Source organism: Vidua macroura, chromosome 3 (genome assembly GCF_024509145.1).
Source record: "Vidua macroura isolate BioBank_ID:100142 chromosome 3, ASM2450914v1, whole genome shotgun sequence".
Lineage (NCBI taxonomy): Eukaryota > Metazoa > Chordata > Aves > Passeriformes > Viduidae > Vidua > Vidua macroura.
The window spans coordinates 53,750,587-53,778,131 of NC_071573.1; the positions used below are offsets into that span (position 1 = coordinate 53,750,587).

General features: G+C 42.4%; 1 protein-coding gene across 5 annotated transcripts in view; it reads left to right on the top strand.

Annotated features, from left to right (window-relative positions):
* PHACTR2 (phosphatase and actin regulator 2) overlaps positions 1-27,545 on the top strand; it is a 134,735-nt gene that overhangs the window by 54,265 nt on the left and 52,925 nt on the right. Inside the window, exon 1 of one of the 5 annotated variants that reach the window (XM_053973653.1) lies at positions 4,032-4,216. The exons of the other annotated variants lie outside the window; for them this stretch is intronic. Coding sequence (XP_053829628.1) covers positions 4,174-4,216 — 43 coding nt within the window. The 5' untranslated portion in view covers positions 4,032-4,173. Of the gene's footprint in view, positions 1-4,031; positions 4,217-27,545 lie in introns of those variants that run through there. 5 annotated transcript variants of the gene reach the window in all.

Sequence of the window (27,545 nt, forward strand, 5' to 3'; positions counted from 1 at the left end):
GAATAGCAATACAATTTCATCTTTCTAAAATGCCTCTTTACATGAGCTTACAGAACTGTAAAAACCAGGCAACAGCATCCTACAAGTTGTAAGTCATCTATTGCCATCCATCATCCCAGTATAGTAAACACACTGAAATAGACCTGTCTTTAATGTTTTATTGAGGGGAAGGAATTTACCCTTTCATATGTGAGAAAGATTATTATGTGTATTATGTCATTCTGACTTTGGAAAAATTTGGAAGTTTTACATCATCTTCCATGAATAGATCTCATATCAGCCATTTCAACAATAGAGACACTCTAGTTTTACAAATACTTCTGAAATTCAGAAAGAAACTAATTTTTTCCCTTTTGGTGGAATATTTCCATTCTTGAGGGCCAGCAGAGTGTCTCTTCAAGAGTACTCTCCACAGTACTCAACGCAGAAACTTTGGGCAAGAAAAGGGCTGGGTGTGTAGCATGAAGCAATCAGACATTATTACTCACACTGGAATCTCAAATCTAACTGGGACACAGGATCCAGGAATCCCATTGGTGCTGCTGTGTCAGAACAGTCTGGCATGACTTACTGGCTCCTCTCGTACCCATCAGGTGAACTGCTGCTTCAACACCTGATGGAAGACACACATATATTAGCATCTTTTTGCAGAATTTCCTTCATAAATAGCCCTGGATAAAATGGTCATGGAAATTTTAATCCTGAAATTCTCGCTTTAATCTTCCCCTGCCTGTTTTTGCTGTGCTTGCAATTGTGGATTTCCAGAAAGCCCAGAAGACTAAAATACTGCAAAATGCTTAGAAGTCTGTGTGTCTTATCCTCTTAGATGTTTAGATGCAAAGTGGAATATACAGCTAAAGATATAGGATCATCTATACCCTAAAAAACAAGTATACAAAATAAAAGTGTATTTTATCTACATAATTGTAATCTTAAATCTCTGCTAGAATAATTTGTTATATCCTTAAACTTTCAACTGTTCTACATGCCAGTTACCAACATGGCAAGAAACTTAATGCACAGATGAGAACACCTCTATCATACTGCAGAATTAAAGTCTACAGACAACCAAATATTAAATGTGTGTATTTTGTGTGGATGCTCACATGTGAATGTCAGTAGGATGTTAGAATCCCTTCTGTGTGGAGGCAATTACATAAATATAGCTCTACATATGAAAAATGCAATATATCTTTCAACAGCTGAGTTTCCCTTACCATTCATAAAAAAGAAAGTCGTCACCATCAGTTAAATTAGGAAGAAAAAACCAGAAAAAAGCACAACAACTGAACCAAAAGAAATTGGCAACTACTTCAATTACATGAAGGATGTGGTAACTAAATTTCATTTATTTAGCTCACGAATTGACTTTGAGGACTTTATTACATCACATGAATCATTGCAGACAGATGGTATACACTTTTGCATTTTAAACTGGGCTTTTACGCAGGAGGGGAACACAATTTCCTTTGATAAAATTAATGAGATTCACCAGAGGCAGACAGGAAAACTTTTATGTTCCTGTTTACAAGTGACTCCAAAGAGGTAACTCAAGTTTCTCAAAACAAACCCTTTAAAAATAATTTTTCAACATAAGAAAAATGAACGTGCCAAATTGCATGCAAAAAAAATTCCTGAGAAATTAAGGACAAAAGTTGTCTAATACAATAAACCACCCTTCTGGAAGCCTTTCCTTGGGCTGACAAAGGGACCATTAGGCCATCTACTTTGCCCTTGGCTCCCACGGCACAATTCAGCCTGGTTCTCTGCATAAGCCCCACTCAGTTGTCTTCCACACCGTGCTTTGTATGGAACCTGGATTTGGGGTGTCAGACAAAGAGTCCTTTCTTCAGTGCTTGAACATCCAGGAGTGTTGCACTGCTGTTCTTTCCTTGCAAGGGCACTGCTGAGTTAAAATGCAACATGTCTTTCCCAAATGCATTGGCTTTTTCTGCAACTTTTGTTGGAGACCGCTTTCTGGATTTTCCATCTTATCTTGTGGTTCTCTTTCCAGCTCTCTCAGATCACACAGCATCTTTTTAAGGGAGAGACAACAACACTGGATATGGGACACCACCTTTTGTCTGATAAAAAGCACAGCAATGCAATGGGGTTTCTACCTACCCTTTTCTACTTGCACAGCTGTATGTACATACCAATCTCTTTTCCACCAGCACTAGCTCACTAGGAGCTCATGTTGAATTTCTCCAAGCTCCTATATGGAGTGACTTTCAAAGATACATTCCTTGGTCATGTAGGTTGTGTTGTTCCATCCTGCAAGTCTGACTTTATTTCTCTTTTTGACCCTATTAAAACTTGTTTGAAAGACCTGAGTTTGTTAAATAATCCAGATAACTCTGTGACTGCCTTGTTCTCATTATCACTCTGTTAATATTTACTCTGTCTAAAATTGCTGCCAGTTGTGATTTATTTAGTCTTTTTAAAGCTGTTTGAAAAAAATACTTCTCTAGGTTTCTGATAAAAACTCCGAAGAGCCTCACTGCAGCTCACCAACATCTTCATTAAATGCTGGTGCTGCTTGGACAATTGATCTGCTTTTCATTTAGCTCTTCATCTGTTTGTGCTTCATTAATTTTGTGCTATACTCACTTTTTCTCTCTTATTAAATCAAGTACCTAGTAGAAGTCTATTACACTCAAGCCTCTGGCAATTTAATGCATAATCATATAAAATGAGGAAATAAAAGAGCTGTTTACCAGGAACCTATTTTCTATAAAAAAACATGAAGACTAGCATTAGTTGTATTCTCCATGTATTAGCTGACAATCACAATTCTTCTGCCTCCCACACAAGCAGCAGCAACTTCTTGTGTTCCTTTTGTGTCCTTGGTATGGGCCCCACACTAACACACTTCTCCATCCTTGAAACACCACCACAGTGCCAACGCATGCAAAGATCAGCTAGCCAGACATCACTTCAACCCCTCTAGGATTTTGCTCTAAGATTTCCAGACCACTGGGAAATTGTAATTTCACCATGTCTTGCTAATAGATGTTATTTAGGTGAGCCTCAAGTGATATATATGCATGTTATTTAGATGTTATTTAAGTGTCCTCCAATGAAATATATGCATCTCCCTGCTTATTTCTAGATACTGCATAGTAATAGCTATTAGGTGCTCAAGTTTGGGGGGGGGAGGGTTATTTTTTATTTTATTTTTTTCTCTCTTTATTTTTTCTCCAGTGGTAACAGTTGTTAGCGCTAGCATTAAGCTTTTACCACTGCTTGGATGATGCTCATGCTTTAAGGAAAACAAATTAATAATATGTTAGTTTTGCCCTAGAGCTATATGCACAATGTCTTTTCCCCCCCTCCATCTTCCTCATAAGTTTATCCCATTGATTATCCCTTCTTGTCACCTGTTACAGCAGAGTGCTGTCTGCATACCGCTGTCTTTGACTATCTTCTTTCTTTCAAAACCAAAAGTAGTCCTGTCTTCGATTATGTACCTGTGTGTGTGGCGAGCGTCGGGCTCTTTTCCAGACCACAGCCACGGCCAAACGAGCCTGGTCAGGATCCCATGCCCTGCCCGGGCGCTCCTCTTCTACTCGTGACACCAGCGCAGCCTGAAAACTGCTCCCAGCTGTAAGGCACCTCAAGCGGGGCGATGGGATCGCTCCCTGCGGCTGCCTCAAGTTTCCCCTGTACGTTCAGAGAGGATGAGAAGGAGTGGGAATAACTCCGTGTCTGGACTAAGGCTTTGGAGCAGGGCGGGGGTAGGCAGGGACCGGGACGCCAGCAGCGCGGGAAGCCCCGCTAGTTGCGCACCGTCCTTCCCAAACTCCGGGTAGCTAAAGGGGGGTTTTCTGTCTTTGATGTTTTTATTTTTATTTTTTAATTTATTAAAGAGCTCTGCGATCCCGGCGCTGCCCCGCGCGGGGCCGGTGCGGGAGCGGCGCGCACCCCCCGGGCCGGGCGGGGCCGAGGCGGTGCCGGGGCGGAGCGGGTCGGGGGCGAGGGGCCGGGGCCGCGGCGGTGGCCGGGCAGCTCGGCGGGATGACAGGCAGCAGCCGCCGGCCCGCAGCCGGAGCAGCCGCCCCCCGCCAGCCGGCGGGGAGCGCGGGCCCGGCCAGCACCGGGATGTCCCCTCGGGAGCAGCCGCGGCGGAGGGTGCGCGCCCCGCGGGCGGCGTGAGCGCCTCCCGGCCAAGCCATGGGCCAAACCTCGGTCTCCACGCTGCCCGAGCCGGCCGGCGGTGAGTACCGGAGGCGGCGCGGCCGGGGCGGGGCGGGGGGCTTCTGCCGAGGGTCCGTGGTGGCGGCGGGGGAGCCGCGGTCCCCGGGCCGGCGGAGCGGTGCCCGCGGTCCCGGGGCCGCCGCCGCTGCCCCGTTCCTTCGGAACGCAGCGGAACGGGAGCGGCGGTCGCTCCCGGCGCTGCGCTGCCCGGCTCGGCGGCCCCCGGGGGACGAGAGGCTCCGCCGTGCCTCCCTCCTTCCCCGGGGCTCAGGGCTCCTTCTTTACCCGTTATTAAATAAATAAGTACGAAGGCTTCCCCTTCGTAGGGAAAGGGAAGGAGCTCTGGCACCTCGCCCAGGAGCGCGGCTAGTAACCCGCCCAGCTGGTTGCTTTTAGCTCCAGGACATTTTATGTGTAAGCAGACTGTTGAAAATAAATAAATATCGTGTGAGTGGAACTGTTTCGGGTCCTTTCCCCCACCACCCCCATCCCCCCAATAAAGCAGTCCTGGCTGTTTGCAACTTTTTGAAGGTAGTATGAGCTTCTTGGGAATGTTGTTAAGATAACCTGGTGTGTTTTAGTTACTGAAAAACATAGTGGGTCTCTTCCCACAATAATAGGATGTAGAATGTAAATTAACTTCAGCGAGATTTGAAGTTTCCTGCGAAATTCCTCCATGCCTATTTTTCCTCAATGCCTGTTTCCTTTACATCAATAAAAAAAAACCAAACAAACAAAAAAACCCAACCAACAAAATCCTGTTGTGGACTTTAATGCTGAAGACTGAACTTTATCCTTAATTTGCTTATTGTTGTTAATGTGGGAATGTTTGTCAAACAGGAAACAGTGCAACAAGCTTTCTCTTTTCCTCTTTTATTTTTCCTTCATTGCTGTTTCAGAGAATAGTTTTAGTATTAACACATAGTTTTCAGACAAATTCGGTTATATTCCTAGTCACATCATCTCAGTCAAAACCTTGAATGATTTTCTCACCTGTCAAACATAGCATGAAAGAAAAATTGGACCATTTCCAATAAATGTTACCATCCTGTTGAAGGTTTCACCCGGCAGCCCGTGTGTTAGGATTGTTTCAAGGTAGTCATCAGAAAGCAGATGTAAGGAAACAGATGGACTGGTTAAAAAATTTTGTTAAACTTCCTGTACAAAAAAAGTGACCAAACTCTTAAGTGCAAAAGTCTATTGTGAGAGCATTTTGCCTTGGGGGGCCCGTATCTTGACTAAGGATAAATGTGGTGCCTATGTTTACTTGGCTGGATGATAATGGACAATAATTGGGCTGATTTTCTAGCTTTACCTCAAAGAAAAAAAAAAAAAATCACTGTTGAATTCTTTCCTGATTGAAACCAAAATTTTCAATCAGGAGCAGTAAGAGACAGGTATCTGAAGATGTATGTTATGATAATGTAGCCTCAATATTGCCAAGTAAATTTTAGTTATCTTTGTTTTAAGAGCATTGCAGTTTGTGATGAGACAGTGGTAGTGCCTCTGGGAGGTTTCTAGAAAAGTAATTCCACTGCACTTTCATTGCTGTTGAAATTGTAGGGAGGGTATATCCTCAACAAGGAATGGTAGGGGCAAGAGGGTTTCTGGGTGGCATGGATTCTTAGGAGTGCACTCATTTGTTTTCTCTAGTCTGTTTTACTGATGTGGTCTAGACACTTAATCCATTGTGAAGTTTGGGAGGCCCTGTCCATCTGTGATCAGGGCAGGAGCATGACTTCCACTGGTTCCTGTTCCATGGGTTGCCCTTTAGGCAAGCAGGCCTAAAATCTTCGCTGATTTTGGCGTGCCAGGCAGCTCCAAGCCATTTAAGTCTTTTGACAGCTGCTAGAGATTAGAGTTGAAGGAGATATATGTCTTGCACACGCAGGGGCTACAAATCTGTTTTAGTGCTACGGAATCAATAGTGCATTCAGATCCCCACTGAGCCACACAAAAGCAGCTGTGAGGAGTTGCTTGCTTGTTCGCTCCCTTTTCCCCCCACCATGCCAGCCTGGAGGGCTCAGACCCTGCCCTACGAGCCCTGCTGTGCCCCTGCAGGGCTCAGAGGGGCTGTTGGCTCTGTGCAGGGCAGGGCACCACTAGTAAATCACCACGGGGCCTTTGGGTAGACTGGTAAAGTGAACATGGTTTGATGTAGCAAACTAAAGTAAAAGATTTCCTGTAAGTCACAGGGTGACTTAGAAGAGATAAAATAAATACATAATGCAATATACTTGGGATGGACTTCAGCCAGTGTCCTGGAGGGTTGGGTTTTTAAGATTTGCTTTAAATTAAAGGTTTTACTCTTGGAAATGTAAATATATGTTGAAGTACTTAAACAGATCAAGGTCCTAGTGTTACTTTCCCATTGAGTTAAGGGCAGGACTGCCCTTAACCATTAAATTCGAAGTCCTTCTCGACTGGGCGGATATAGACTCATACCATAACAGAAGAGGAACTTCAGATTTTCATACTCCATTGGAACTTTCTTTAGCAATATCGTCATGCTAGAGTTTGCCATCAGCTGCACATGAGTTGAATTGAAGTGTTTTGGACAGGAGGATCTGGGCTTTAATCGTCTCTCGTATCTATGAGTGGTAGATGGGCAGCAAAGCAGGTCTTGGATTGCCTGGTTGGTGTCTGTAGGCAGCTTTTGCTCCTTCTCTAGGTTACAGATTTCCAGTCATTTATATAGTTTTTTTAAAGCTTGTTTGTTATTTGCCATGGTTAGAAAATGTGAACAATCATCAATCACAACAGGAGCTTGGGAAGACACTAGAGACAGTATAGATATGTGGATAACGAGGAGCACGTATCCTTGTTCCTTTTCTTTCCTCTTCTCCGATTTTCCCACGCCTGGCAAGACTTGATTAACGTGATCTCTCCCCCTTTACTGGCTGGAGTTGAGTGCTTTTGAGGGTTATCAGCCATTGTGTGCAAAAGCTATCACTTCTGCTTTCTGATCTAGAGCTTATCAAAGGGCAGCAGAGCTGTGCACTTTTATCAGTTTGTTTTTTTTTTTTTCCTTTTGGATTTCTTCTTTGGTAGTTCAGTACTAGCCATAGCACAGAGAAACAAACAGTGGAGACATGATCAGTATATTGGGAAGGTAGCATTTCAAAGCAGAACTAGTTAGGTGGGAAAAGATTTTTGTTGTTTCTTGAGTAGCGACACCTTTCCAAGAATGAAATTTCCAGTAAAAACAGACCTTGTTAGTGTTCCTAGGAATAGGTCAGGCAGCTCAGCATGGAATGTGGAGCACAAGCAGAGGGTATAGGAAGGGGTAGGACAAGTTGCAAAGGGAAGGTCCCGGGAAACTCTTGCCCCACTGGTCAGGGTGCTCATTGGGACCAGCTGAAGATCGGGGTCAGAGCCCTGTGCTGACCTCCTGTGCCAAGGATGTGATCTGCAGGGCTGCTTACTCTGGGGTGGGGGGGGAGTTCCTCGTCTTGCATACATTTTGCAGAAACAGAGCACAAACTGTCTGTCTTGCATTTCAGCCTTTTACAGACACACAGGTTTTTTTTTCAAGGGCATGAAAATGTTCTTCAACAGCACAGGAAAACCATTTCCCACCCAGCTCCCCCCATGAGATGAAAGCAGTCACTGGTAGGATCCTGTTGTTTGTTGACCTTGGCACTCGGTGAAATGATTCTCATAGGTCAGAAGTGAACATGTTTCTCAGACTGCTGCTTTTCATCTCTCTTGGCTTTATGGGATTTCCTGTTCATGGATGAGGAAACAGCAGCTTCACCTGTGTCTGTGCAGAGGAATTGTAATTGCATTAGCTGGGCAAACTTGTCATAATCCTGAAATTAAATGGAAAACTAATATTTGCTCCAGCAGTTCTAGACATTGGTAAACAAGCTAATTGGTTATCCATGGAGAAATTCCAAGACTTGTCTAGTAGAAGAAGTTACTCCAGTAGTGCTCTGCATTAGTAGCTACTTGTGAGCCTTACTGAGGGCACTGTTGTGGAGCAAGCCCTCCTGTTGCTGAGGAGTTGGACATGGAGATGCTCAGTCATAGACCTAAATTCTCATCCTGACTCAGTCCACTATGACTCTGAATGTGCAGAAAAGCCCTCTGAGTAATAATTCTTAAAGGGTTTAAAAAGGAAAATGGTTTTTCTCCTCTGGCTATTTTTCTTTTCCAAAGTGGAAGAACTTTGAAACTCATTGCACTTTACAGGAAGGCATTTCAAAGCACTTACAGGTGCAGTGAACTACTCCCAACACACCTGTCAGCTGGTCATTTCAGGTTTTGTTGCACTTGAAAGAGTGGAAAGCAGAACTATTGAGATGAAATGGTGTCATTTCATGTGAAGTCCTAGATGACTTGTCCACAGCCACAAAGGACATTCTTAGCAGAGAGTCTCATCTCCCTTATTTTTTTTCCTGAGATTTAAATTGGTTGGGGACTTTGAGGCTAAACTCTTCTAAGACTATGTTGGGAATCCTGTTCATTTTTCCCTGCTTCTTTATGCTTTTGTAAGTTATGCAAGAGTTGTAAGTACAATGTAAAGGTATACCATTTTCATTTGCTGCTAAATTTCTATCCAAAGCTATTCAGCTATTTTTGGGAAACTCTTCACCCTACCAGTGTTGTCAGATGAGACTACAGTTGTGACAGCTTCAGAATTTGGGTTAATTAAGTATGTAATCTGCCTTAGACTTCAGGCTGATTGAGTGGATGTTTTGGATGCCTAGTCAAAGGTATAAAAAGCCCATGTTTTCAGACAGAATGGGTAGCCATGAAGTTGCCTGCTACTAATGGGAACGGCAGGAGCTCTTTTTAAAAGTTGGTGCTTGTGTTTCTTGAGCTGAAATATGAAAAGCAATGGCAACTGCTGGAAGCATAGGTCTCATCATGCTCCCAACACCATGATTCTGATTTATGCTGTTGGTGAAGGTCTGAATATAAGCATGAGGAATGAATCACTATTTATAGAGAAAAAATTGTGCACCATTTTAAGTATAGCACGTTTATGGAATATAAAGTGTATGTGCTGCCGCACACTCTGTGATCCGCCAGAGCAGAGCGGTGCCCCCGCGGCTGCAGCAATTCCTCACTGCAGAGGAGGCTGCAACCTGAGCCTGCACCCTGGGGCACGGCTGAGAACATGGGTCTCATAAGGACACAGGGCACCAGCCACACCACAGCGACCACATGTGTGTGAAAACAAAGGTGTAGTGCTCAACAGGTTGGTGTCTCACCTCTTCTCCCTCTGAGGCTGCTTCAGGGATGACCAGACATGATTTCTCCTCATTTAACTGCCAGGGTATGTGACCTTTCATGTCAGGCATGCTGGCTGAGATATCTTCATGTGCTGATGTTTGGTAGCCACTAATCACCTGTTCGCAGCGTTAATCATCAGCTTCCTCATCTGCTGTGAGGAGAACGAGAGCTCTCGGGCAGGGGGCAGAGCCTTTGCTGGCTGCCTGTGTTTGTGTGGGGGTTGTCTTCTCAGATGACCACCCCGATACTTCCCCCAGATGAAAAGCTCCTGGAAGATCTTGTTTCCTGCTGAGCCCCCTGTGCTAAGCCCCACTGACAACTGATCCCGCGCTGCTGGATCCCAGCCACCCCTTGGATCAGCTGTCCTTCCTTTCTAGATCCTCTTCCTTGACTTTCTTACTGCTCCTGAGTAATATGGCCTCGTCCTTAGCTGGTGTTTTCTGTTAGAGATTTCAAAATGCTGTCTGGTCCTTCTTATTTCATTCCTTGGTTTAAATGGGAAAACTTATCAGAAGGAAGCATGACAGCACCTAAGGGAGACAGGAGGAAACCAAAGAGCTCTCAAATCCTCATCAGTGTTTGCACCATATCACAATCCAGCCTATTAAAGACAGAAAAGACTTACACATGTATATGTTTTTTTATATTTTTTTCCTTAAAGTTGTCCTTTATTCATTTTGGACACTGATGTTTTCTGAGATATAAAAAATTTAACATTGCAGAAAAATACTTCTGAATCGATGCTGATATGAATTTGTTTTTCATTGAATTAATTGTTTTAAAACACAGTGCTGAGTGCTCTTAATGCCTTGGGTCAATCGCTGATGGATTTTTAAAAATACTTCAGCAAACAACCTACTCCCAGAACTTATTTCTACCTATTGTATTAAAATTGTAACAGTGGCTAGAAAAATATTTCTGATATGCAGAAATATCCCAACTAGCTGCCATTCAGTCCCATATGGAGAAGTAATTCCTGAGCTGTCCATGCATTGTCTTCTCTAGCTGGCAGAAAGCAGATTCCTAATCCTGTTCTTTTTCTGATACAAAAGGATTGACTTTCAAGTAGGGCCAGTGCTCGGCATAGGAAAAAAGAAAGGAGGTAGTTAGCTGGTGACAATAAAATTACTCTAATAACAGGCAGTGGTAGCTCTGGTCTGTTTTGCCCCAGCAGATCCCAGAGAGCGAGGCTGGCTGCTGGTGCCCCTTCTGAGCCAGGAGAAACTGTGACTACAAGCCATGGGCAGGGAAAGTAGGCAGATAATGAGGGGTGCCTTTTGTTAGTTTTTTCATGCCCCAAAGACAAATCAAAGAGTGACACTGAGTAATTTGTATCCCCCCCCCTGTACATGAATTCTACAAGCTCTACACTGTCAAGTGTGTTTTTGGGCAAATGTAAAATTGCGGTGGGGTCTGGAGTATGCCATTTCCTGTAGTGTCTTAGAAAATGGTTCAGTAGGAACTAGGAAGATCACCAAGGATATCCAGGTGACACAGGGTACGAAGTTGGACTGTTTTTTCTTCTCACTCTGTTTGACCAGAATCACATGGGTAACAGGGCTGGGGTGTCTTCTCTTCTGGGTTTGAGTTTTTTTTTCCTGGGTTTAAATATTACAATATGTATCAATACATAAATATTACAATATGAATCAATTTAACCTTGCCTTTTTGTAGTCCTCAAAATGGTTTGGACTAGCAATCAGCAGAGACCATGAAATCACCTCTGGTAATCTTATGACAGCTCATTATTAGAAAATTTGATTTAAGACTTGAGGTTCTTGCAAGGCTTGATACAAGATCTCTGCGAAGGAATATGAACTTCTTCTGCCCCTGACTTGGTTTATGGACACTCAGAAATAAAGTCTGTCCAAAGGGAAAGTTTTATTTACCTTTTTGTTCTCCCACCGCTTTGTACAACTGTGATAATCAGTGTAAGTGGGAAAAGGCTAAGGAGAAATGAGGATCTATGGCTGTTCATCATTGGATGGAAGTATAGGGAATGCTATCAGGTTGCATGTCAGTAGAATGAGAATGACAGATCATCAGAGGGTTAATACCAAATCTGTGTCAATGATACATTTGTGAAAATGAAGTTTCATATGAAAAGATAAGGCCTGTGATTGCCTTTTTCTTCTCTGATTCCTGCATTGATTTCGTATGTATTAAAATGATGTTTTGCCTAGCAGAGTTAGGCTGTGATACAGCTGTCCTAACATTTGAAACTGTATGAGCAAAACCAGTTCTATTCCCAAAGATCAGCCTGCATTCCTCAACCCTGAGAATGTGCTTTTTTTAGTAGTGTTTTAAGATGTCTTCACTCTGACCATCTGCCCAAACCGTCAGCAAATCCTCATCAGGTAGAAGCATCATAGTCCTTTCAGTGTCATTTAATCCTTTTTGTATTTTCTGAATCTGAACGTTTTAATATGTCGCCCAGTAAAAGCCCAAGAATGGCACAGAGGCCTTGGGTACTGGATGGGCTTTAGAGCCTGGGCTATTGCATGATCTATGCAAACAGATCATGTAGTTTATGATCTAGAGATAATTTGCAAAAAAATACAGACAATCTCTAATGTTTATTGATTTTAGCCAACTTAGTGATTTGCACAATTAGAATAACTGTGATATATGATGAAACGATGTTTTCACTGCTATAGTATTTTACACTTTCAGCTTAAAACATTGCTGACAAGACTTAAGGGACACACAGGGACTCTTCAAACTTAAGAGCTTTTCTTTTTTGCTGGAAGCTTCAGCTCAGTAAGTGAACTCTTGACTGGGGATTTGTCACCCCTAGTTTTATTTCTGGTGTTTGCAACACTGTTGATGCACACTTAAATGACTGTTGTTTCACTTGACCCTTTCTGCTGAGGAGGAAGACACGGCTGGCTCTTTTGTGCCCTCTGCCTGCATGGCTGTAGAGCAAGTGCAAGCAACAGGACGAGAGTAATTTGGATCCCAATTTCTGTTTGGTAGTCAGATCAACTAAGTAAAATAGCATTTGTCATGAGTGAAATTTGGTCTGAAGGCCCAGGAAACCTCATGGGAGGGCAGCCTGTCAGGGAAGAGGATGATGTGTTGAAGAAACAATCTACCGCAGTGGGAGCCTGGAAGCCAGAATGTGGAAGGTTCCCTGCCCGTGGCAGAGGGGTTTCAACTATATAATCTCTAAGGTCCCTTCCAACCCCAGACATTCTGTGATTCTAAGCCAGGCTTTGCATTCAGCTCAGCCTGCTGCAGTGGGGTGCACCAGTGATCTTTCCTCTCAAACCAGGAGCTGTGAAGCCAGTGCCATGTGCCAGTGTGTCCATGTCTGCCTTCTCAGCAGACTGCAGCCTCTGCTGGCATCTCCCAGTGTAAGTACTGTTGGGAGGATGTCTGGAGCAATAGAGTTCATGGAGGAGCCCCAGCTGCAGCTCCTGTAGGGAGTGAGATGCCCAGGATACATGTTCCTAGCCAGTGTTTGCCCATGAGGCTGTGGAAAGCCTCAGTGTGGCTTGTACATCTCTCACCTCTACTGTTGAAGGAATTTCAGTGAATTTCACTCAACAGCAGCATCCTGAGTTAAAAACATGGTGTGGTGTAGGTACAGTAAGAGAGGGTCCAGTTTGTGACTCCTCTCCCAATTGCTCTCCTTGCTTATAACCCCCAGAGATCAACTTACCTGAAGCATTTATGTCATAACAAGCAACATAAATTCACCCAGGCTGAAAGCTAATCTCTGTGGACTTCTTTTCCCTCCCTTTATTTCCCCCAAGATCCTGGATGAATCAACAAAGAAATGACACTTTCATTGCATGGTTATGAAAGAGATTTAGTGGGATACAATCAAGTAATTTGAGTCACGTTACAACTTAAAAGTCCCTCTAAGCTGGTGGGGAATGATTCTTAGATACTAGCTGTCTTTATGAGAAGAAAAAAAAAACAAACAGTTCATTGCCAAGAAATTAGATGTGTTTAAATTCTGCATTTATAATGTGTTACAATTTATTTAATTGTTAATAATTCAGGACTGGCTGTGCATTTCCTTCCCTGTAAATTCATTCAGTGTGTCTGAAGATTACTGTTTGTTTCTTGGCATTTTATAGATTTATTGCGTTTCTGAGGGGAAGGAAGTGTTGCTTTTGGCACAGATGCTAAGAATATTCTTGTTCTGAAAATGTGAAGCAGTGTTTTAGTGCACTGCAAATCTGGCCTCCTTTTTGTTGATACAGAGAAGGGTGTAGTGGTTTTCCTGCCTTACACATTTTACCACCATGCATGATTCTCCTATTCTCATGAATTGTTCAAGTGATTGATAAAAAGAAGAGAGAATTGGTATTAATAATTAGAGCTAAAAATCCATACAAGATTTAAAACAATTGCAGTAATTGCAGGGTAGTTCCTGTGCTTAAATTCCTGAAGTAAAGCTTTGGAAGGCTGGTGTAACTCTTATGAGAGCACAGTAGAACAACAATGCTGTTGTTGATTGATGTTGTTTGAAAAACAATGCTGTTGTTGATTCTTGCTTGAATATTGTTTCTTTCGACACACAGAAGTAGTGTATAGAAGAAATAAGTGAGACATAATAGAAACTCTGTCCGTGCAAGGGAATGAACAGTTAAATAGACAGCTAAGACTGGGGATAAAGCCAGTTTCTTGAGAGCTGGACAAAGACCAAGCAGAAATAGTATATACTTTAGTTGGAGGAGAAAGTAATAAGAGAGTAGCAAAACATGAGCCAGCAAGAAAAAGAAAGAGATATTAATACAAAGCATTGCAGAAATTACCTGACTGTCAGTCTGCTTTAAAAGCTTTTTGTTGGGCAGTACTGTCATGTAACTGTGTCATGTTACAGAGAAAACATGATTCTGAAAAGAGGAAGAAAAGTTTGTGTTGGAAAAGCCTAGGGGAATTCTCAGAAACCTGAAACTGAAAAAAAAGTATCTTGGACAATTACAGCAACACCCCTCTCTTAACTCCCCCGTGCACTTCTCCTCCAGCTGATTAAATTTTCCCATTGCTACCGGAGGGAGTGGGGGGAAAAGAGAAGGAGAGCATGTTTTAGCCAGATCCAGCAAGATGAGCAGTGTGTTCCTGAAACATTTAATGCACCTGGAAACTCTGTAGCTTTGTTTGAAGTGCATAGCAAAAGATGTGTTGAAGGTAAAAAAGGCATTTAATGTCACTATTATCTCAAGGATTATGTATTTTTGAAAGAGAAAAAGACGAAAAAGAATGTGCCTTTCTAGCTGACATCCATGAATGGTGAACAAAACCTTGAGAATACAGGTTTGGGCCACTAGAAAGTATACAAAAGCTAAGCATTATTTTCAATACATTTTAAACTGTTGACAAAAGCTTGGGACTTTGCAGGTTTCTCTAGTTAGTAGGAGAAGCTGGACACAAAATTTTATGTCCATCATTGCACACTGTCTCTGTTGCATAGACCAATTTTTAGTTTGGCAATGGCTGCAGTGGCTGCAGCTCAGTTCTGTTAAGGTACAAGCCTTTCCCAGCTGCTGCAGTGCAAAATTAGCAAGATCTGATAGCATGTAAGAATAAAGGCCACAGAAAAGCACTCTGGCGTGATCTGGAAGAGTTCATGTCGCCCAGCTCTGAAGTCTTCCATGAGTATTAATTGGTCCTGAAGATGGATCTTGTGTGATAACTAAATATTGTTCCCCCCCCCAACTTAGCTACAGATGGATCATGTCAGACCTGAAAGTCATAGACCGTGGATGTAAGTGATTCAGCAAATGATTGAAGTCATGCCATGGATCTTGGTGGGTTTACCTTTCCACCAGCTGTCCTTAGGGATCTGCTTGTAGAAAAAACTCTCTCTTTCTGTAGCTCATCCTACACTGCATTCAGGATTTCCTCAACCACAGAAGAGAAACATTGCAGGAAACATCACCAGAAGGTGAGAACCAAAAAAAACCAAAACATCAATTGCTGTATAAAATCCTTTGTTAGGTGAGTTCACCGTGATGAAGGAATCAGCTGAAGACAGCTAGTGAATTATCCCACTTCTGTGGTTAATTCTTTCTTCAGCTTTTGCAGGGGGGAGCAGACTCCTCAGCCCCTGCCTGCCCTGCCTGCCTGTGGTTTAGCAGGTAACATCATTACGCCCTGACAGTCCCAGGATGGGAATGCTACTGGTTAGCATATTTGGCAACCTGTTTTTTTTCCCTGAGGGCCTGTAAATAGCAGCAAGGCAGAAGGGAGACCAGTGTCCTTATGTCAGCAGGGAGGTGTCTGGTGGCACAGACAAGTTTTTCTTAACCCCCTAAGAATTGATACATCCTCTGTATATATGGGCCCAGAGGTTTCTTTCTATCAGTTTAGATTTCTTCTTGTTTGTGCAGTAAATTCCACGTAAGACTGAGTGGAGAGAAAATGAAGAACGGATGCTGTTAATTAAATTAGCCATTTCCTAAAAACAAATAGCAGGCACTTCAATCTCATCAAAAAATACCAGCATGGAGCCCATTCTTTCTGGTTTAAGTGATTACTTACATGTCCAGATGTCAATTCAGGGAAAACTTGCAAATGTAGAGAGGTTTATTTTCTTACTGTGCGTATTTTCTTACTGTTCGTATTTAAGGTGCGTATTTCCTTATAATTGAGTCTTTGCACCTACCATTTTTAGTGCCTTTTTTTTTTAATATATTTTTTAACATATGGAATGGTTGCAAAAGTTTTGAAATAAAAAATGCCCTTCTTGTGGGGTAAAAAACCCCAAGGACTGTGTTTGAGGTGAGAGAGAAGGGGGGGAAACTGGGGTAATGTTGAGGTGGTGCAAGAGATGACGCTTCAAGGGGATGGGTAGTGAAGTAGGAAGCCTTTTATGAGAACTTCCAGTAGCCGTCTTTAGTCTGGCAGCTTGCTGCAACCGTTAGGTGAGAAAGACAACCAGTAGTTTATTTCGATGCATTTATTGTAGGTATCATATTGATGGCTCTTCCTCTGACACATTAGCAGGAACATTTTTCTTCTAACCCAGGAATTATGAGTGAAGTCTCACTGAGTGATGCACATGTGTGGAGTCACGTATACTCACTGAAGTTTTTACCATCAGACTAGGATTGATGTTATATTTTGCTGTAAATGTCTATAGCACAATTTTCAAGAGAACTGAACAATTTTTCAAAATATTTGTCGTGTCCATGAAAAATAGAGAAGCCAGAGGTCTGGTAGTAGCAATTGTTTGTGGTTCTAGGAAGGGTACATGAGAGAAGGTGAGAGAGAGAGCAATGCTGCCCAGAGCTTCCCAGTAGTAGAATAAGGCAGATTTAGGACATGTGGTAGGTTAAGAGTCCCTTCAATAGCAGGGATTTGCTCTGGCCCTCCCCAGTTCTGAGTAGATGCTGTAAGAAGTAAATTGGATCCTTCCATTTTGAGGATACAGCCCTGCATTTCCTTCATTGTTTCTGTATTTGCCTGAAAAAAGAGCCCTTTGCATTAAACTGCCTGTCAGTGGACTTAGTGATGAGAACTTTTCCTTGCACAAAAACCTACATGTTTTTTAGTTATAGTCCTTGCAGTATTTTCACCAGTTAGTCACCTGTTCCTACCAGCAGAATTTTGTGCTTGTAAAAACAACATCCAGATACACCCCAGACAAGTACTATGACTTCATATAAAATTGAGATTACATTCAACAGCTTGACCAAAGCACATCAAGGGCAGTATTCTAGCACTGTACATTTAGCCCTGGCTTTACACTCTGGCTTGTTTTAGTTGTGAAATTGATGGGTTTATTAAAATATTATATAAAATATATGTAGTCAAAGGTCCTTTCTAAAAGCCAGCATGCAGGGCCGTGGATTCCAGAGTATTTAGAAACAAGGCACTTCCCTCTGCATGAATAACAGGAGTCACTTCATATTTTTTGTTTGTGTTTTTCTGTGCTCAGTTGCTTCCCTGGGGAGCAGGTGCTGAGCCTGAAGTCCTGCCACTGCTGGGGAAGGGAACTGTGCATCCGTGTGAGCTCCACACTTCAGCCAGGGGGCATTCCCAGCCTGTATGCTGACCCTTTTACTGCATAAAAGTGTGCAGTATTAGTAGCAGATAAACCATGGTATTCCTAGCACATAAGGAAATCGGGCAGATAGAGTGTTTTGTCTTGCTCTGAGTGTGAAGAAAATGTGTGTGCCATAGTAATCCTTCCATTTTTTTTCCTTGTTATTCATTTCTTTTTTCTCCTTAACTTTTCACAAAGCTAAACTTCCCACAAAATTCAATTATACTCTAAAAGTCTGTGTTGTCATGAAAGATAGTTAAAAGTCTACTCAAACCTTTGATTCCCACGTGGTCTAGAAAACAGAAGTTTAAAGTTAGCAGAGAGGCTGACTGAAATGGGAAGGCGGTGTTGGTGATGGAGCTGTTTGGATTGGAAGCTTTGAGGACACATCTGAAGGTTTTTCATCCTCCTCAGAGCAGGTGTTACCTGAAATTGGACCATGTTTTCCCTGGTATCTTGACACAATCCATGGACCCTTGCCTTTAGTTGGCTGCTCCAGCATTGCTGAGCTGATTTGGCGAGGGCTGATTTACAGCGGGTCACCAGCTGGATGCTTGGCCAGGCTGCTCCTCCTGTGCTGACATCTGTCCAAAAACTAAAGGCAGCCTTTTGAATGCAAGGCTGTGTACAGCCATGTTTTATGGGCCATGTACATGTTCACAAACATGAAACTGAAGTGTTCTGGTTTAAGTGAAAATACTTATGGAACTGGTTCTCAGTGACCACTATTCATAAATGCATGAAATGTCATAATGTTGGTCAAAAAGCTTTTGAGTGGGATACATCTTGCATTTCTGTACTTTCCAGTTTAGTATGTTATTCATGATCCTAGGAATTAAAAAAAAAAAAAAAAAGAGCCAGTTAACACTTGATCTAGTTTAATTTCATTCCTTCTACAACAAGAAAATGTTCAGTGAAGGTTAGTGGTGCTTTTCCAACACTTTTTTTAAACCTGACTGTGCTGCTGTGCTTACCTATATTCCTTGTATTCTTCATATGTATTGATGTACAGAAAATTTCCTAATAGATACAGAAATCTTGTGGTTTGCTTATCATGGCTTATATATATTTCATCACAATTCCAGGTTTTTCCCTGATCTACCATAGCTCTTGTGAGCACAGCATGTGAAAGAAATGCTTGCCCACGGCAAGGAGTTGCATGCTGTAATGCACCAGTCCTTTTTTGGGTCTCTCCTGGCGTTAAAATTACTACTCTCTCCCAAAGTTCAGCATCCAGCTAGGGTGAAAAGTGAGTACAGGTTCTAAAAATGTTGAATATGTGTGCCAAGTACTTGAATGTTAGCAAGAGTGGGAGGGAGGTTCAGGGGAAATTGTAAACCTTTTTCAAGGCAAGCAAAATGACTGAACTCTTTATCACTTCTTTTCATTTCCAAAATGTCACAGCTTCTTGCTAAGCTCAATGAAGTTGCCATCATTTATTTGTAAGGTGCTTGAAGGTGGTCTTTTAAAGAATAATTATTAACCTTTCTATTTCAAAACCTGTTCTTACACAAAGAGTTTTTCACCGGAGATGGAGTTACAAGGCAGTTTTTTTCAGTATGGCATTGAATTTTTCAGGAGCTTATTTCCTGAGGGAGGTAAATTGCCAGGGATTGCAGGAAGGCCCTCTGCTCCTTCAGTTGAGGTTGGAGCTCAACAGGTTTCAAACCACACAGTGCAAGTAATGCTAGGGAGCGGCTGTGAAGACATTGTGCCTTGCAGAGGGGCTCAGGGGCTGGGTTTGACTCCTGCTTGCCATTCCAGGGCTCTCCAGTGTTCCCTCTGTGCCCCATGTGTGGCATGGGGAAAAATAATCTATTACCTGTGGGATCTCTGCTTTCCCTTCCCTCCTTGGATCCCTGCAGCAATGTTATTTTGGGGTCTGCTGGCTGGGAAGAGCAGAGACCTTGGAAAGCAAGGGAAAGCAAGCCTTGCCTGCCAGGATGGACTGCTCACCTCTGGGCAAACCCTCAGAGAGAGACCCTGTGGAAGTACCACCAGTGGAAACAGTGATTGCTCCTTCCTTTGTGGGACACTTTGTCGATGTGTTGTTTCATTGTTAACTAAGCAGATAATTAGCCCTTTCTCTCCCCTGTTGGGTGCATCAGCTGCTGGGTGAGCTGCAGAAAGCCCAGGATGAGAAACAGTTGGGTCAGGCAGAAATTGCAAGCAGGAATTTCTGAAGTATTCCTGTGGGCTTTCCTAAGAAACGGCTCGCTTTCCCAGGGAACGATGGAAACAGGCGAGTACTCTGTCTCGCAGTGTTCCCTCTCTAGGAAAACATTTGGTAGTAGTTTAAAAAAGAAAGCTTTATAGAGCTTAAATAATGCCAAAGATGAATTTGGTGAAGATTGATGCTGTACATACTCTATTTGCAAGGATTTGGAATTTCCAGTGCTGCTTGGAGTTGCTAGCAATAGGTCCAGGGCTTGCCAGTCATATTCGGCTTTTTTTGCACTACCTCTTTTATTTTAATCAAGTTCTTATTATGGCACTGCTAAGCACATGGCTAAATAGTAAAGCTTTTGTGCTCAGTTCATCTGTATCAACAAGGTCATGGCACTCATAATCATAAAATTAAAGAAACTTGATAATTGCAAGAACAGCTTCTGTTTAATTCATTTTTTTAAAGTAATCCATGTCAGTGTTTTGTATTCTGGGTTGTAATTACTCAAGGATCATGTAGCCAGGTTTACCTCTAAATAAATAAGGAATAATAAAAATATTTTTTAAATTAAAGCTACATTTTTAAAGGTTTAAAGACAGTCTTAAAGAAAATACAGAATACAGTGAAGTGTGTCATTCCATACATTGGAGTGACCCCTGTCCACATTAATCTGGCTAAAATAGGCTAAATTTTTCTTGTTGTCTGTATTGGGTTTTGTACAAAGTAAAAAAATCAATATATTATCTGATTCACAATCAGCCTGAATACATCTTAATGGTAATTGGAAGACTTAAAATGTTTCATTGGGCTATGATGACTGCTAATTCTACTTAGAAAAATGAATGGTTTTCCTGCACAGCAATGTATTGATGCATGGTGGAGTAATTGGGTGGACTCAGGTGCCCCTGACAGGCAAACAGGCATTTCCTCTGGTGCCCTTTGAAACTCTGTGTGCTGAAGCTAAGTACTGAATGAATCTATTATGTCATATGGTAGTGTAGTGCTGGAAGGCAGTGGTGGGGAGGAGATGGGGTCTGGTATTTTTTCGGCTGGTCCTTGCTTTCCAGCTCAAGGGATGCTCATCCAAATCCACCTAAAGCAGTTCCGTTTAAGCTGGCACATAAAAGTTGAAGTTGGCATTTTACTTTAGCCTACAGACAGCAAAGATGTATTTTATGATTGCTTAAAATGCCAATGTCTGAATGAGAAAGTTAGAGAGGGACATGCTGGCAAACAAACTCATAGGGGCTTGTGGATAGCTAATTGGTTTTTTTTTTTAAGGCAACAGCTGAGCAAGTGTCAATGAAAATCAGAAATCTGTTGTTCAAGGTATTGTCTTTCATTTCATACTTGGAGCTGAAACAAGAATGGTCTTTCTGGTGTTTGTCCCTACCACTTTTTAAACAAAGAGGTTCTGATCTATGGCCAGCTCTCTTTAAGCACTGTGATAATGCAGTCATTCATTATTAACAGAGAGCAGAGGAGAAGTGGAGGCTTCAAACACATCAGGAACAAGCAAGGGGGGAAAATGAAGGTATCAATTATGTATCTGCCATGTTGATGATGCTCTTACAGAGTTGTTTTCCCCCAAGGGAAGAATCGGCTGGGAGAGCAAAGCATATTCTCAGTGCCTTCTCTGACAACAAGATGACATCTCCCCACCCGAAGCTTCAACAAACCCCTTTCTTTAGCCCCTTTCCCTCCCAGGAGTACTTGATACTCTGCTTAGTTCTGGACTGGATCTAAAGGGAGAGTGCTGCTGGCTCTCCCGCAGGGAAGTGGGATCCTGGTTTCCAGCCCTACCTCCACAAGTGACAGGCACCTGTGCCCCCAGGGTGAGCTGTGAGCAGGGCAGGCTCCAGCCCAGCATCCCAGTGCAATGAGCTGGAGGGCAGCAGCTTTCTCATTTGTAATTTGTTCCAACTAAATTTTTTTTTTTTTTTTTTTATTGCAAGACCGAGGTTAAAAAAATATTTATGAATACAGCCTCAAACCTTCATGAACACGGTACTACAATTCCACTGGGTTTTACTGTATTGATTTACAGTGCCATCACCTTTCTTGATGGAATTACTGTTTCTTGATTGTGCAGGAAAGGGACCATAATGGTTTTTAAAGTAAAACTGAATCCGATCACAGTTGCACAGATTTGTCCTGTGACATGAACATGCCCTGCTGAGAAGGGCAGCTGAGCCGACAAATATATATCAGCTTGTGCCTGATTCTCCCCACCTTGGCCCTAGTAAAGAATGAGTTACAGGGAATAAAACAGCTGTTTGCTGTGTGGCTGGGGATGAAGAGGGTAATGAAACATGATGCAGAGTAAAAGTCAGCTGTAGCTTGGCAACTCCCTTTTCCTCATAGCAAAGAAGATAACTTAGACTGCATTAAGAACTATGATATTATACATACAGAATGATATGAATTATTTTTAAGGCTGTGGTTTTAGAGATGGAAAATTAGTATTTTGACTAAAAAGACTGTTTAATCATTAATAGGTTGTTCTGAGTATTTTGGAGTTTCACTATTATTGTTTATTCAAACTGGTATCTAGCAACAAAGACGAGCATTTTAAAGGCAGCTAAAATCTGAACTTAAAAATAAACACAGTTCTTTCTACAAAGACAGCAGAGCTAAAAGCCTGTACAAATATTTGCAATGACAGCAACATCAGAAATTTGTTGGTTGGGTGTAAAAGTGTTCTTGACCTCCCTGGCAGGGTTCTGAGGCCAGCAAGGTCACATAAAGAGACTATTTGCTTTGAGGTTGACTTGCACGCATTTGGACAAGTGCAGTATGCTTTTTCCTATACTAGGAAAAAAGGTGTTGAAGTGGTGCCAGTATAGAAGAAAATGGTGCTCTTGAAAGGCAGTACAATGAGCTCTGGGCTGTCCTGTCCCAGGCATTTAATTACATGACTGATCAAATTGCTCCTAAGGTTTTGGGTATATAAATGTTCTGTTAGATCAGGAACTCCTTGTCATAGTACTTAGGAGTGAGGAAGCATTGCGATGGGAGCCCACAAAACCAAACCTGCTTTCATATATATAAACATGTTAATTGTGAAAGATTTGGTTAAAGGTAGTAATAATAAAGGGAAAAACACATGTAATATTCATATATAATTGTGTTTCGCAAGGGCACTGGATGGTCTGGAATGAGTTGGAGTGGGTTCCCCACCTTTTTCGTACTGGAGAGGAAAAGAGCTGATGATGTTAGCACTTCAGGTGGTCACTGCTTCAGCACTGGATATGTTGAAGGCATCAGAGCATCTCTCACACCTGTTGGCAGTGAGCTCAGGTGATCACTTCCTGGCAGAAGTCTTCCCTTTCTTCACAGATTTCTCTCCCCTTCACTCCTGTTCTGTTCTTGCCCTAGCTCAATGGTACATTCTCCAGCTCAGAAGTAGGAGCTGACTCAGTTTTAGAAGCCCAGAAAAAGGCTGTTTTGTCGCAGTGCAGTGATAACGTGCAGCCTTACAAATGGTCACCATCATGGCTGGTGGTTCATCTAAGGTTTTTGTTGTGGCGGTGCAAAAACACAGGCTGAGACTACTGGAAGCCCATTTGTGTGAGCAGCATCTCTGTAAAGCTGTACGTGCATGCTGCCTCCGCCTGCAGTGGTGATGCCTTCTTGGGGACACAGCCAGAGAGCTGCAGGAAAATGCCTCTGTCTTGCCAGGTGTATCGGAGGCATGGCTGAAAGGCATCGGAGAGGGATCAGCAGTGAGTCCTTTAGCCAGTGATGCAGTGTAGGGGAGTTAGCAGAATAATCTCCTAATATCCTACAGCAACTCCTTTGGAATGATGGACACCTCCAGAGAAGCCAGCCAGCTGAGAACTGTGACAGCCTCAGGCTTGCTGGAGAGGAGAGGAGAGGAACTTTGGCCATGCTTTTACTCTTTTGCTAGGTTTTTGACTCAGAGTGGACAGTGAGTAGGTAGGGCCACCTGAGGGTGTGGCATACCTACCACACCATCTTTCCTGTCAGTCAGCTGGCACGGGGGATCCTCCCCCACCTTCCCTTGCCTCAGCAGGTGCTGCTGCTAAAACCAGCCATCCAGGGGCTCCTGGCCGGTTTGGGGCAGATGGAGAGTAAATTGCTGCTAACTGGGGTGGTGGAAACCAGGGCCAAAGGCTTCCCTGTGACTCTCCTCACCCAGTTTTATCTCAGTGTCGGTATAACGCACCTATTAACTACTGCAAAGGTGGTTGCTTTTAATTCCTTTTTGTCACCACATGGGAGAGGGGCCACAGGTGCTTCAGTTTATTTTCACACTTCTAGCCAATATCTGCTGGGGAGATTTACTACTTGCCTGCAGCTAAAAAGATTCATTGTAAATTTATTACAGTTATATTTCTTCCCTATAATAAGGCTATGCCAAGAAAAGTCAGTAAAGAAGTATTTCCAGTTTTTCAGTTCTGGTTTTCAGATGTGATGTTTTAAAATATCATACCGAATTTAATAAGATGAGTACATGCAGCTTACTCTTAGGTGAAATTACAAAATCATCAAAAAAATATTTAAACTATAAATATAAATATATATACTGTTGTACTCCAAGGAGATTTATTCCTTACTATTCAGACACAAGAAGCATTAATTTTCAATTAGTAGCTCAGTTGCTCAAAATAGTTAGGTTGCTCTTTTATGTACAATGCTTTTAGTTGTTGTTTTTTCTGTCCCCCCTCACATCTCTGTTATTGTGCCTGGATTTTTTTTCCCCCCTGTTTTTGTGGAGGAGTTGCTTTGACCGTTGATATGATGTTTTGTATATCTGGAAAATGTGACTGTCTGGAAACTTTCCATTTGCTGACTTTTTCTCAAGTATTGGAGTTGAAGAAAAAAGAATAAGCAACCTGCATTTAACCTATGATCCCTTTCCTTCTGGTTGGAGCCAGCTGTGTCCAGGGTGAAAGAAGAGGTAGCAAGAAGATTTTTGGCCAGATTGCTTTCAAACCTGTATAACAGGATGGCTGAGCATTTGCTTGTTCCTTCTTCAGGAAGCTGGAAGTGTGGAAGTTAAGCATTTTATTGAAGAGGAGGAAGAAGTTGTATAGCTGTTCCAATAAGGACTGCATGTTGCCAAAATGTCAACAATTTACAAACACATGTTTGTGGGCATATTGCAAGCATAGGTCAGATCTTTACTTTTTTTTTCAGACCTTAAGAGAATCCCTGATGTGTTTTGACATAAGAAACAGTTGAGAAGAGAGGTGGTGTGATTGTAGAGGCCTGCCTGCAGTGCTCAATGCGCTGTGGAACACACCCAGCTCAGATGCCAGTGTGGATAGAGAAGATGAGCTCTGAACCATGAAGTTCCTGCATGGGAAGTGTAATTCAGTGAGGCTGGGTAGCCCTGACTGGCTGTGTTGCCTTTGATATTTTTAGTGTCTCTACAGAGTGTCTTACAATCATAACTTTCCTTTTTTTCCCTGTAGAATTAACCCCGTGGGAGTGAAAGCTATATTGTGAAGTAACGCTGAAGCTGGAGGTTACAAGTGTGTTATCTTCATTTGGGATGCACTAGCAAGAGACAATTTGTGGTAATCATAGCCTGTAACCTGACAAACCAACAGTGCAACAGCACTTAAGTTGAGGTGATTATTGTGACCAGGAAAAAGAAAAAGCAACATTTTTTGCACTTTGCCCCAGTCATGCAGCAAGCACATGTCAAGCCCTAAAGTTAACCCTTTTTTATGTCCTGTTTCTTGTGTAATTAGTAGGAAGCCCAGGTCAGGTCTCCTGTTTGCTTGCTGGGGATCATTGTCTTGTAGGACTAGGGCATTCTACCTAAGAGACAGATAGCTAAATAAGCTTTTCCAGGCTTTCAGCCCATTAATCCCAGGTGTACAGCTAAGAAAGTGAGAACTGGAATAAATACATCATTGTTTGTAACTCTGGTCATATTTCTTCTCTGCACAATGCAGAAGAGAACAGTGTGGCTGAGCATCCCTCTGAGCCACATGGCTCTTTGAAACATGGAGCCCTGAGCATCCATGCTGTGACTTTCAGGGAAGCACATGCTTCCCTCTTTTCCTTTGAAGTACCTGTGTAGCAGTACCTGTGCTTTTTGCAGAGCTTAGGGAGGGGCTCATCACAGGCAGAACAGAATGTGGTCTTTTGAGCTGAATTTTCCACTCTTGCTGGGTTTGACTTTCTGCAGCAAGGTAACATTTTGCTTGTGGAAGCAGTGGGAGTTGGCAAGGTTCGGACTTTAAGCCTTTTCTGGACTTTGGCACTGCTGATCCAAGTGTGATTCCAACAACCCCAGAGGCATTTGTGTGTGTATCCTTGTAGAAACCTGGAGGTATTCAGGCCATCGTCTCCATCCCTGCTGTGGTTATCCTGGGAGGATTCCCTCTGGCTGTTCCAGGGCAGCAGCCAACATCCCTATGAAGTAGCCACTACCCAGCCTGTGTAGCTGATTGCCAACAGGAGGTCCAATTAACATTTGGCAATATTGGCAGTTCCATATGGAAACTACCACTCTGCCGCCCACATTTGAACTTCAGCTTTTTCCTTTCATTTAATTAAAACACAATCAAGTCAATTAGCTCATGACAGAGTTTCTCCAAAGTTAAACTCCAGATGTATGGTAAGGCAAAAGCATGCAGATGCCAATTCATTGTGCTGCCTGGAGGTAGATTATATTTCTCCCATTTACCAGTTTATCCACAATGGATTAGCTTTATTTTTTTCCCTTCCAAGTAGGTTAAAAAAAAAAAAAAAAAAAAAAAAAAAAAAAAAAAAAAAAAACCAAAAAAACCAAAAAAAAACAAAAACAAAAAAAAAAAACACAAAAAAACCCAAAAAAACCAAAAAAACAAACAAACAAAAAAAAAAAACAAAAAACAAAACAAAACAAAAACACCCACAAAACAAACATGTGAGAACAAAAAAAAAAACATTCCATCTGGTTCAGGTCAGGAAAAATAGTAATTTGAGATACTTATTGAAAATTATATTAATAGTGTCAAAATTACTTCTGATTTTTAATGACTACGTCAAACCTTTTGTCATGGAGTGTCTTGAAGTCTGCCAGTAAGCTTGAGGAATAAGCAGCTTGTATTCTATAGTAAGTTGATGACTTACTGCTAATTGGGGATAATAGGCAGCTGCAAAAACAGGTTCATTTTGCTGGCATAAAAACTATGATTACCAGCTCTGTGCCCTCTGGCAAGGCAGTATAGAAAATCATATTGTTGTCAGAAGAGGTTTGAGGTCTCAGTAAACCAAGATGACTTTGGCAGCGCATTCCTGCAAGGCAGCAGGCTGCAGTGGGAGGAAGAGAAAAAAATAACTGTACTAGCTAACTGGTAGTTAATAAGCACAGAAGTTGTATCCAAATCCACATGTAAGGTAACTCTGAATTGGGACCAAGGCATCTTCTGCCGCATTTCTCAATTCATTCATGGTTAGATGTGGCAATACCCTGAGTCACCTGTATTCCGACAGGATGAAAAGGCTTTCCTCACATGCTTTAAGAATGATGTGGTGATACCACGGCAATACTGCAAGAGAATTATTGCTAGTGAAAGTATTAGGCACCAGTGCTACCTCAGTGCCTTGATATCAGCGGGGCACTTGATTCTGTGCCTTTTCCCCTCTTGGTTATGTTGTCCAGCTACAGGAGGAGGACTTTTCCTTCATCTTGCCACTGTTAACCTTGCTGTATGACAAGGATCCAGAGCTGCAGAGTTGCAGTACAGGTGGGTAAGCCTTTGTTGATGTGGGTGAGAGAAAGGATTGCAACGTGAAAGGTGCAGCATGGTAGGGAAAGAAGAGAACTTGACATTCTGCTGGCACCATCTTGTACTTAACAGCCCTGATGTGAGAAAGAATCCCTTAAATATCTACCAGGACTCAGCAGGATTGGATTAGATCAGTTGTGTAGAAAGGTGCTGGTGAGGGGAGCGCAGGTTAGGTTCTTCT